This window comes from Panthera leo, chromosome B2 (assembly GCF_018350215.1).
Source record: "Panthera leo isolate Ple1 chromosome B2, P.leo_Ple1_pat1.1, whole genome shotgun sequence".
Lineage (NCBI taxonomy): Eukaryota > Metazoa > Chordata > Mammalia > Carnivora > Felidae > Panthera > Panthera leo.
Window position 1 is genome coordinate 21,206,007 of NC_056683.1, and position 12,241 is coordinate 21,218,247.

General features: G+C 49.1%; 1 protein-coding gene across 9 annotated transcripts in view; it reads right to left on the bottom strand.

Annotated features, from left to right (window-relative positions):
- RREB1 (ras responsive element binding protein 1) overlaps nucleotides 1-12,241 on the bottom strand; it is a 133,973-nt gene that overhangs the window by 4,887 nt on the left and 116,845 nt on the right. For 8 of the 9 annotated variants that reach the window (XM_042937978.1, XM_042937973.1, XM_042937974.1 and 5 more), the window contains 2 exons: nucleotides 5,741-5,905; nucleotides 4-810 (listed from right to left, as the gene is read on the bottom strand). In XM_042937978.1, the coding sequence (XP_042793912.1) occupies nucleotides 4-810; nucleotides 5,741-5,905 (972 nt within the window). The remainder of the gene's footprint in view (nucleotides 1-3; nucleotides 811-5,740; nucleotides 5,906-12,241) is intronic. The other variant, XM_042937980.1, reaches the window with a different exon arrangement.

A 12,241-nucleotide genomic window follows, 5' to 3' on the forward strand; every position in this document is an offset into this window, starting at 1 on the left:
TACCTGTGTGCGACCGCATGTGCCGAGTCAGGTCCTGCAGGGACCAGAACCTCTTGTTGCACACGCTGCACACCTTCTTCCTCTTGTCCGCCTTGCTAGCCACGCTTCTCGGGGAGTCTGTCTTTGGCTTCTTGTCATCGTCACTCTTCTCCGAGGGCTTCTTCTCGGCTACGCCCTCCCCGTCGGAGGCGCCCTCGGCCTCCTCGCCCTGCTTCTCCGCGGCTGGAGACACCTCTTCCGCCGGGGGCTCCTCCGAGGAGGGGTTGGCGGGCTTCTCCTCAGGCTCAGGAGCGGGCGGCACGGCGGGGACGGGCAGAGGGCCCTCGGCCCCTCCGCTCGCGCCCGTACCCTCCTCTCTGGGCTCCTCGCGGCCGTGGGCCTTCCGGTGGCGGCTCAGGGTCCCCAGGAACTTGAAGCTCTTGCCGCAGACATCGCAGGCGTGCTTCTGGTCCTGCTGGGCGGGGCCCCCGCTGCTCGCGGCGCCCCCTTCGCCCTCCGCCAGCTTGAAGCCCATCAGCCTGCTGGCAAGGTTGAGGTCCAGGCTCTTGTTGCTGACGGTATCTTCCTCCGGGCCGTCCGCGTCCTCGTCCCTCTCCTCCATGCTGTGCTGGTCCTCACGCTCCTGGCTCTCCCCGGCTCCCTGCTCCTCCCCGTCCCCGGCTGGTCCCCGCTGCCCCTCCTCTGCAGGGAGCTCCTCCTGGACCTGGATGGGCGCAGGGGCTCCCTCTGCTGCGGGCTGCTCTTTCTCCCGGGAGGTGAGGTCCAGCACTTCGCCCCCCACCGCTGGGGTCTCTGCGTCCGACTGGCTATCTGTGGGAGTGAGCACAGGGGCACAGGCTGAGGCCCAACGCCACCCAACACGCTCCTCCCAAGGGTCCCATTGTGACTCTCGGCTGGACCCACCACCCCCAGGCCCGTATACCAAGCCCAGCGAGGATACCTCTACCCCCACTCCTTGTTACCACTCATATCCCCAAAGGCCGCGGCGAACCTGGGGTTAATTGACGAAACACACGGGTTGGGGTCACAGGGCAGGCTGCCCTCGGAGCTCCGGCCCTCCCCTTCCACTGCCCCCTAGCGGTGCCAGGCACCCTCCACGGCCACACACAGGGATGCTCAGGCCCCCAGAAGGTGTGAGCAACTCAGGGCAGCACAGACAGAAGGATCGGCGAGAGAGGAGAGTTGGTGCATTCCAGAGACTCGCAGCACTAGGGAGGTTGAGGAAGCGGAGCTGTAAGTTATTTTTCCAGTGCAAAGAGATTATACAAACATGCAACATATATAGGACCACTGCCCGAACATAGTACCTGCTGAGCGACTCACAGAAAATGGCCCAAAGCATGTATTCTGTACCATGGCACACGCGCTCCCGTCCGAAGGCTAACTGCCGGGTAGAATTCCAAGGCAGGAGATGCATGCACACCTGGAGGCCTCCCTGGCTGCTGTGAGGACCCCACGCAGTGAGTGGAAACACTTCCTATCTCTTCATTTGTTCCCGCCTATCCACCCTCCATAGGAAAGCGAGACGTGGCAAGTCTACTAGTTTCTAATGACCTTCGTAAGGGATGGCACTGGGGCAGCACCAATGACACAGAACAGACCACAGTATTTCTCACAAGCACCATCTTCTCTTCATTCAGGTTGAATACGGACTTAATGACTTCTTTATGTGCTATGACCCCGAGGCTGTCTGCTGAGACCTACTATTTAATTCTAGATCCAATATCTTAGGGCAGGGATTCGGAAATTCCTCAATTAGGGTGACAGAGCCCATTGTTTCCTGGCTCCTAGGTCAGATGCACCTGCCTCATGATGCCGATCTCGGATCACAGTGCCTGAGCCAGCAGATTCAGGCACCTAACCTGGACCCTCACTTGAGGTGACCAGACATATCACCATGTCCATCACTGAGTCACCCACTCCATTTGCCATCAAGGCAGTCCTGGGGCTGGGGGTGAAGGAGCTGGTCTTACCCTTGTTGTGGTCACTCCTGCCTGGGGCTTTTGGCTTATGTACAACCATCTACACGGCACTCCCACTTACATAATTTCATTGGTTTTGTTCTGACTGCACCTTTTGGCAGCCACTGTTTATCTCAAGAGGCTTCAGAAGGAAACACATATGTGTGGTGTGGATATAAGATTTCTGTCAATAAGTGATTTTATAAATTATCCAAAAGTTAAAAAAAATTATCCAAAAATTTAAAGAAGACTCCTGAGATATACACACCAATGTCTTAGGTCTTATTAACTAAAACTATATGCCCATTTTTGGGAATCATTCCAATGGGGAGCATCTATTAAATGGATTTTGGTATAAGCTCTACCAAAAAAAAAAAAAAAAAAAAAAAAAAAAAAAGCATAGAATGCTCAGTTTCTTAAAAAAAAAGCTTAATCTCTGGTTACTTCCTATTTGTCCCAGTATGTTCTAGGCAGTTTTGCTTATTATTTTTTTTCACCAAAGAACATGGGTTATTTTCAAGTTTCACTGCAGATCATATTTAAGATGATCTTGAAATAAAAATCATGACTTCTGAAACGAAACCCAAGTAAATATGCTAATATCAGATTGTTCTCATTCCCCCCGTCCTTCCTTCCTTAGCTCATCCTGTATCTAGTGAACAAAAGGAGGCTTGACTGTGCTCTACCAAACTTCCACTAGGGGGAGTGTTTTAACAGGGCAGTCCCCGTACCCTTGAAGTTCTAGCAATTCCAACTGATTTTTATTAGTGATTCCTGGCAACAGTAGACTTAGCTTCTCATTTCATGGATATCCAGCTTCTAATGCCTGCCAGGTCCTATTTTGATCCCCACCTTCGTCAACTGCCTACACTTTCAAATGCAGCTAGTACAACCAGTGACTTTTATAAGCAGTGTTACTCTGTTCTCTTGTCTCTCCCAGTCCCTCATTCATGATGCTAAATCTAAGAAAATTGCTAGCGGAAGCGGGAATCCTGCGTGCACCAGTAGATAACAAACCCACAGCTCCTGCTACAGGGAAAGGGGAGACTTTCAGGTCAGTGCCACAATGAAATATCTATTGCTTCCTAGAAATTCTATGCTACTCAGCTGATGAGACCAACTACCAGCCTAAATACCCAATCTGACTGGGCAGGGGCACAGCTGTTGAGGAAGCTGCTGTCTGTATTTCACCTGCCCAGAAGCACTTCCTGTGGTGCAGTGTGCGCTGGCACGCGGACTCCTGGACTGCTTAGGGCGGCCACTGTTAAGAACAGTGTAAAACCTTCCATGTTTCTACTGATTTACAAAGTGACATGCATGTGCCCACAAGTATGAAGGCTCCCACAGGCATCACCCAAAAAAGAACCACGAATATCCCCCAAAGGCAAAGTGGGCTAGGGAACCTCTCTGCCATGAGAAAGTGAGTAAAGAGCTTCGGTTTAATGATCGATGTGCCCCTTAAGCCAGAACTGCCCCTTGGTAGCATTGTTAGCATTCCTTTTGGGGGGGGGGGGGGAAATCTAGGGCATATGTTCCTGAAAGAACTTATGTGATTGAAAAGGTCAGACTTATGTTATAAAACAAATTTAGGGACTTTAACCTAGGCATATAAACCTAGAAAACCTCTCAAGAACTTCCTTGGTCATTTCCTGCCTTTTTTTTTTGGTTTTGTTATGTTTTTAAAAATGGTCTTTCTCCAAAGCCTCACTTTTAACTTCACGGGAGGGAGCCCCAAAAGCACCCCATACCCCCACCGTGCTCACCTGGGTTCGAAACTTTCCTTGAAATCACTCAACTCCACCTCCCTGACCCCTCTGTCCTTGCCTCTTTCTTACTATGTATGGATTGTGACCACAATTAAACCAAACATTTATTTTCTCTGGTTTCACATTACAGCTTTCAGTGAATTTTCTTTTTCCAGAGGCTTTGTCCCTTAAAGAAACCCTACACAACTTCCAGGATGGGCTGGAGGCGGGGCTCTGATGGGATGTGGAAAAACAGAACTCACAACTGCAAATTTAAAAACTACACCCACAACGTAAAATCTGGCACTGAACCAAAGCTAAGATGTGTATTTGAATTAGCTTTGTGTCTGCAGGCTCCTATAGCTGTCCAGAGGTCAGGAGATCTGGGTTCTGTGTTCCTCCAGAGGATCAAGAAGCTGAATGCAAAATGTGCATCTGGCAACTTTGAGAAACCGAGAGCTCCCCTTAACCTCCTCGATGATCCACTCCTGCCCCTCTTCTGGAACAACTGTGGGTGGAATCACACGGCTGCTTTCCTAAACCAGGCTTTGAGAAAATGTTCAGGGGCTACCAGGTGACACAGTGGCCGGCTGTTAAACATTAAGAGTGATCACCCGCAGCAAATTCCGCCAGCGTCGCTGTGGGTTTCCTGGGGGCTGAACAGCGGAAATCTGGCTCATAGGGATCCAAGTTATGGCAAGGTTCCATGGGTGTCTGTATCTTTCTTTACCCCAATATCCTGGCAAGTGATGTAGAAATGGAAGCTGGAGGGAGGAGCCAGCAAGCTGGCTTATATTTTTATACCCTTAGAGGGTTTGATCTTAACCAAAGGGCCTGGCACTTCAGGGCTTGGAGGAGGTACAGGGAAAAAGCAGAAGTTCCACATCGATTCCTCTTCCTGGAAATGCTACCCATTCAGATGTGCCCCTCTCCCCCCTGTAACTTAGGGACAGGTGGGCTGGGGAAAGGGGGACTTCCAGACAACAGAGCTCCCATCCTCACCCAAATCTGAGGGAGACAGACACAGGGCACAATTATACCCCCTGGAAAAATGCATCTTGGGGAGACCCTCTTTGGGTTTGAGCAGTGGGGAAATGTCAAGCTTTCTCGATTTGCAGGATCAAATCCATGCTGGTTACTAACCAATGGCCAACTAGCCATGTAGGTAAGTAACCTGCAGTAGCCAATTTTCTGATCTGTTTGTTTTGGGGGGTGAGAGGCACAGGACCCCAGCACTTGGAGACGATGGAATGTACTGAATAGAGGACAGGAGTAAATACAGAAGCTGTAAGGGAAAAAAACAAAAAGGTGGCAGGAGACGCACTGAGCAGCCGTTAATTGCTCTGTAGGGGCTGGAGGAAGGAAGCACATATCAGCACATGAGAATAATACCCGGATTCAGGTCAAGCAGAGATGTGATTAAAGAAAGGACATGCAGAGTGCTTTTTCAAACAAGACAAAAGTTTTTTTTTTTTTTTTTTTTTTTTTTTTTTTACTGGGAAGAGAGTTATTGAAGAGAAAAACACCCCCACCCCACACACCCCTCCCCGTTGAGGGCTGGGCATCACTACTTCCTGAAACACCCTGACATCTGAGTGAGCCCATCTCTGCTCTGGAGGATGCGGCGGAGGCTGGGGTTTGAGAAAACACCACCCCGCACCAGTAAGGTTTCATATCCCTTTTAGACGGGATACTACCAAGAGCTAGAACTGTACCCCCAACCTCACACCCCACTTCCAGAGGGACCCGACAGCAGGAACAGACGTGTCCGCTGGTGGAGGAGGGGGGGGGGTGAGGGGCACAGATCTTCCCTAGTGGCTCAGAAAAGCGATCTGGGGGCATGGTCAGTGTTTCCCCAGTCCCCATCCTGCTGCATTTCCCAGTCCTCGGCAGGGCCCACGTCTACGGCAACTGCCGAGTCCTACAGAGAAATGAGGAAGGCAGCCTGCCACACGCGTGCGAGGCTGGCCAGCGGGGCTCTCCGAGCTGCCCTCCTCTGTCCCTCTCCTCCGCTCCGTCACCCGGAAGCACTACCTGTGCTATCATGGGGTCCAACATCACTCTCTTTTGACTGGGGGATAAGCCCGTTTCTTCTCAGGGAACAGTTGGTAACTCCGTGTTTGCGCAATTGGTGGCGTTCACAGTTAGATTTGGTAGAAAAGAAGGCATCGCATTTTTGACAAGGGAAGGGTTTCTGACCTGAAGCAGGAAAAAAAATATATATTTATCTGGCTTTCTACTGTAACGAAAAAGAAAAGTTGCTTTCCATTCATTCTTCTGGGGTAACTGGCATTTGTCCCCCCGCCCCCCACCCTCCACCCCTTCCTTTAAAACACACACACACACACACACACACACACACACTTAAAAAAATACTGATACCACATCAATAACTCAAATGAGATCTTCCCTTGAGTGAAATGGAATGAAGGTTTTGTCTTCAAAATACTAGAAGTTAACAACGAAACCAAGATGTTTAAAGTAAAACAGCAGCATTACAGTCGAAAATCTTAAGAAACACAACAACCAAAAAGAGTGAGTGAAGGGATTTTAGAGCAGAGCCAGGAAACACCTAGAGTCTGTCACAAGGAGAAGCCGCCTCTTGGTAAGGGCTGATATGGCAAGTACTACAGACGCTGGTGGGTCAAACTGGAATCTTGGGCCCCTGGACGTGTCTTTGGGAGCCGCTCCTGGCTTCCTGGTCTAGCTGGGTGCGGCCTGCCCACAGTAGACTGGAGGCAGGGAAAGGGGCTGAGACAGTCCTACAGTGACCTCTGCCCAAGCTCACTGTGGTCCTAGCGGGCAAGGCAGAGGAGGTCCGCTCCTTGCATTAAAGGGTCTTTGTTCCCCTTGCTGGAGTACACAGTGACCAACAAATAACTGAGTCTGTGTTAGATCAGCTGCTCCAGGCCTGCCTGGCTGCCTGTGAAGAGAAGTGGCTGAGTGGGCCCTCTGCACCCCCACTCCACACTGGGGTAACTCCTGAGACAGAAGTAACCTGATTTGCTTTGCTGGTCTTATCCTTCCACTTCAATTCCTTTTGTACTGTAAACACAATACTTCAACATGCGGACCAGGCTCTTCTGCAACGTGTCCTGGGTGCGTGTGGATGGATGTGCAGAGAAAACAAGGGTAAGGAGGATGGCGAGCAGGAAGGGGACAAGGGAAGGGATTAGGTGAGCTTCAGGAGAGAGAAGGTGGAGGTAAATCATTTACTCTATCGCAGGCTTCTTCTGCTTTCCCCCACAATTGCTAAGGTCCTGGTGTCTGATTCTACAAGAGAACAGGTTTTGTGTACTAACAAACACCACTTCAGAGCTGCAGCCTGGCATGTTTGCCTTGTAACCTTGGGACTGCCACAATCAAATGCACGTGTCAAAAACTGGCAGCAAAGTTAACCAGCACAACCCCCTCAAAACACCAATCATAGAGGCCCTTCAACCTCCCGGTTACTATCAACGGATGCCCAAACTAGTGCAGGTGACAGGCCTGGGCACTCACTGTGACCGGAACGCAAGGGCCTGGCGCCTGGGATTATTTAGCACAAGGGGACGGGGGAATTAGCACTGCACACCACACAACTCCAGGGGGAGCTGTTCACACAGAGCACGCTGGTGTGCAACCCCACACAGCCAGAATCGCTGCCCTGCCAAGTTCTAGCACCAGCAGCAATCCCAAGAAAGGGGACGTCCCTTCCCTCCTGAGCTGCAAAATTCGGCTTCAGAATCACTAGTGCAGCTTTTTAAGAATGCAGATGCCTGGAACAATCAAAGACCACGGAAGGAGAAACGCACAGATCTGACATGTGTGCTTTTAAGGAACTCACATGGGACCTACAGGATAAAAAAGTGGAGAACCCACTGACCCCTTGAAAGCTTCCCTCCACATAGCCCAGTGGGTGTTTCTGCTAAGTCGTAAAACTGACAAAAATGAAAAACAAAAACAACTCGCCTTTACATGAAGACTAGTTTTTTGTTGTTTTTTTTTTTATGGTGCACGCTTCACGTTATTCTTGCTTTTCACTAAAAACTGAATAGAATCTTTAACAACTGTTAAAGTTTTAAGTAACAACTTTAACAACTGTCACTGTTTTAAGTAAGAAAAACACTTGAAATGTTTTATTATCAAAGGCGACATCATGGCTTCTCTGAGGCCAGGCAGTGAGGGAGAGAATTAGCGGAGAGCAAAACAAGTCAGAAGCTATGAGGATGAACTAGATAATTCTCAATTTGAAATAAAACAATCGGCTGCTTGCTTCTTCCCATGACAAGATTTCCTCTGGCATTTTCCACACTGGTAAATGCTTCACTTTTACAGCTGGGTTTGGGCAGCCAGGTTCATGCCCCATGATGAAGATTCATACACTAAATTCAGACAACGGCCCAAAGATGTCAGAGTACTGTATTGGGTTATGAAGAGTCTCAAAGTGACAACAGGAATCTTTAAAAATTTATCTCTCTCTGCATAAGCCTTACATTCACTTGTTCATTCACTCTCTCGTTTATTTTTACTGCTGTACAACTGACACACGCAAGCCTTACATTTTTAAATAGTAGTGTGCTCTCTGATTGCATGGACAGAGAAAAACATGAACACTTCCAATATTTTTTCATCAGATAGGTTTCCCCAAAACTTGTTGATGGGTAATTTACACGGAAAAGTATCAAATGATGTCACTTACTTGGTTAGCTGCCACAAATTACTGCTTTAGCAGAGGTGTTTCTAAATGTACCTGTGACCACAAGAAGTTATCTTTGCACCAAAGACTCACGACCTCCCTCCACCTCCAGCAGGAGCCATAAAAACCATCAGCTAGCCAGCGTCATGCTCTACTCTCAGAGAGCAGTCAGGAAAAGGGGGAAACCGTGTACTACGTGATGCTATCTGGCCTGCTGGGGCCATCAGGAGCAGAAGAATGAAGAGTGAGAGTAAGTTCTCAAACTCAGCTTCATACCCTCAGACTTCTTTCCATTGCCCTCCACCCTCGTGGGGAAAGCTTCTTTCTGTATTTGACAGAAGGCTGGCTGGGCAAAAATGGCCAAGGCCGCCATTTTCAGAAAGTGAAAAGTAGCCAGCGTCACTGGTGTCCAAGGCACTTTCCACGCTGAGCTTTGCCCATCTTAACTGGTTTCAAACTCTGACGCCAGTTGCCCGTGAGCAGCGGGTAGCACAGGTGAGGGTGGAGGGCCTCAGGTCGGCAAAGAAGAGGCACTAGAATCAACTGCGAGAATCCCAAAATGTCAGAGCTTGGGGGGGGGAGGAGGGAGTTTCAGTCATCCCAGGGTCCTGACTCCTTCATTTTGGGAGAAAAGGGACTGAAAGGGGAGGAAGATGGGGATGAGCAGAAACGGGCCAGCTGCATTTTCTGGTACTCTCTCGGCCTGTGGCCTAAATGAAGGGGAAAAGGAAGGGACAGTGGACTGTCCTCTCCCCAAGAGGCAACGCTCTTCAGCAGAGAAGGCAAGGAACCAGGAACCGTCCCTGCTCACCAGCACACAGGCTAGGAAAATAGTGCAAGGAAGGAACTCGGCTGTGCATGGAGAGCTCACCAGGGCAGATGAAACAGGATGGCAGACGCCAGCTTCCTTCTGAGACACAATCCCTAGAACCCGAGCCCTGTGCCCCTTGCCTGAGCCACAGCGAGCCCCACTGGACACAAAACATCTGGTCTACCTAATGCTGCCCATCTAGGAGACAACTTACTGGCATTATGATCGTTCTGTGTGTTTGCCAAGAGGTCATGAGGATGTGGACTCTTGAGACACATACGTGGTTTTGCTTAAAGGCGATCTAAACCCAGACACTGCTCAAAGCTAGATTTCAACACTTAAAAAAAAGGCTTCTTTCCTGTATAACACTTTTGTTTACAGGGCCATTTCAGAACCGAGTTTAGTTTCTGTGCTCATACATATGAGCCTCAGTTTTATTCCCAAGTTTCCGGAGGGAGCATGTCACAGAAAGCTAGGGAGCCAAGGCACAGGCAGCTGGGGGATTCTTCAATAGCTGAGCGTCTACCAGGAAAACACCAGTCTGTGGGAAGAGTGGGTGGGTCAGATGATTTCCCAGGCTCTGTCCAGCTGTGACACTCGATGAATGGAAAACGTTCTAACACAACACCAGACACAACAGCCAAGTGCTCTATAAAATTATTTAACAGAGGTGATGCTGAGACTGTCAATGGAAGCTGAAGCAAGTAAAACAGCAAAGGAAATTAACAGAGCCCAGTGGGCGTCAGCTTTATACAGTGTCTGTGTGTGTGGCTAGTACTATCCTGAGGTCATTCAGTCTGATTACTAGGATCCTAGTCCATATCTCTGTTCACCTTATCTCCAGCCCCTTGCCAGCCTTCTGCCCTGGTACATGTCAGGATATGACGGCAGAAGCAGGCATGCCCTATACACCTGCCAACAGAGAACCAGCAGCCACATACCTCGGTTGTGGGGCAGCTGCAGGGAACTTGACCCTGGCTTTGAACTCGAGCTCTAAGACCACAGGCAAGTTACTCAGCCTCTCTAAGCCTTCATTTCCTCGCTTCAAGATGTGGACAACATCGCCCTCATGGGATGGTCATGAGGACTAGCTCTGGAATGTTTCTCGACCAACCCCGAGTGCTCCCCTCAAGTTAAGGCCAGCAACCCTCACTAGAAGGACATGGGATTGTCACGTGGTACGACAGGAGGTCATGGATGGGGCTCCAACAGACACAGCTGCCAAGGGTCTAGTAACTGGAGAAGTGGCAGAACATGTTTATATTTATGTCTACCCCACCCTACTCCATCATAAACAAGCCTCCCATCTTCCTTGCTGCTTCCAGATGCTACCAGACTTTACACCAACTAGGACATTTTGGCATTCGAAAGCCAGACAATTGAAATGACTGCTTTCACAAGTGGGAACTCAGATGAGGCACCTGTGAGACGTGGGCACAATTCTTGAAAGGAAATGCCAGCTGCTCCAGTCCTATTAGGAAGACTGGTGGTTCACTGGGAAGGGCGGAGGGGACGGCATCAGGGGAGTGTAGAGGAGGTGGCATGGTGAGAGCCACATGCATCGTGAGATCCAGCCACCTGCTTTCTGGAAAGTGGTAGCAGAAGCACGCACTTCTCCAAAGGCTCTGCAGGTGACAAACAAGTGTCACCCAAAAAGAGTGGCAAGAGACCTCTGCGTGGGGCACCTCCTGTTCAAGATGTGTCTTCTTTTCTGTCTTAGAACTGTTACTCTGTCAGGCTTCAATGATCTCAAAGGAAAAGAAAATGGCAGCCTGAGAAGGCAGCACACACTTGAGAAATCTAGAAGTTCTGGTTCCTGTTACATATTTGAGTCCTCCGTGGGCAGGTACTCCTGGTTTGCTGCCACTGGAGTCTCGGGTTTGAGCCCCTGTCTCTCACCCCAGAGAGAAAGGATGCATCTCAGAGAGACTTGCTCTCCCCTCCCTCGTGAGTAGAAACAGCCAGCCATGGGCGTCTCTGAGGCTTCTGTGACAATCAACCTTTTGGAATGAAGCCTTTCCCACCTGAGTACAAAGCGTGGCTCACACATAGTTCCCCGCTACCTTCCCCTCACCACCGTAAGCCTTGTAACTGACTGGGGTTGTCAGATCTAGCAACCAAAAACAGTTAAATTGAATTTCCAATAAATGACAAATCAGTTTTTAGTCTATCCTCAATGTTGCATATTTAACCTGTGCTAAAAGTTATTTGCTTTTTATCTGAAATTTATGTTTACCTAGCATCCAGTATTTTATCTGGCAATCCTGTATTATGCAATTCTTTATTTGGTTTTAGGTCCCACCATTAGTATTTGGGTGGTAATCTCCAAAAAGTTAAGGATCTCACCCAATTTACGTCTACTTCGATGACATAAACCATGTATAAATATTCAGTAAATCAGGATTAAGACAAGAGCGAATGGTCATGTGACTATTAGAAGTACCTGGTATAAAATTACTTAAAACGTATCCTTTCAGGGGCCCTTGGGTGGCGTCTGTTAAGTCAGTGAAGCCGCTGACTCTTGGTTTTGGCTCACGACACGATCTTGCGGTTCTGTGAGTTCAAGACCCAAGTCCGGCTCTGTGCTGGCAGCACAGAGCCTGCTTGGGACTATCTCTGCTCCTCCCCCACTCACACTGTCTCTCTCTCTCCCAAAATAAATAAGCTTAAAAAAAATGTATCCTCTTAAATAAGCTTTTTAAAAGTCAACATATAGAAACTAACATTTGAAAAACACTTTGGGATATATCTTTTTGGCAATATGAAGTCTGCAATATTCCCTTTAAGAATATATGGAGTCAAAAGAACTTCACAGAATGTTCAAAGTCTTAAAACGTTGAGGAATCTGGGACGGACTTTCTCCTGCCAAAGCACCAATACCTCAATACCAAGTTCCACTTCTCCCTAGCTGCCTCCTGTGGGGAACCAAGTGATCTTGCTACATCCTCCTGAAGGGCCGAGGCAGATGCAAGTGAATGATCCAATGGGCCCAGGACCATTTTCACCCCCCAAACACCGACATTCAACACTGCCTTCACCAGCAGCT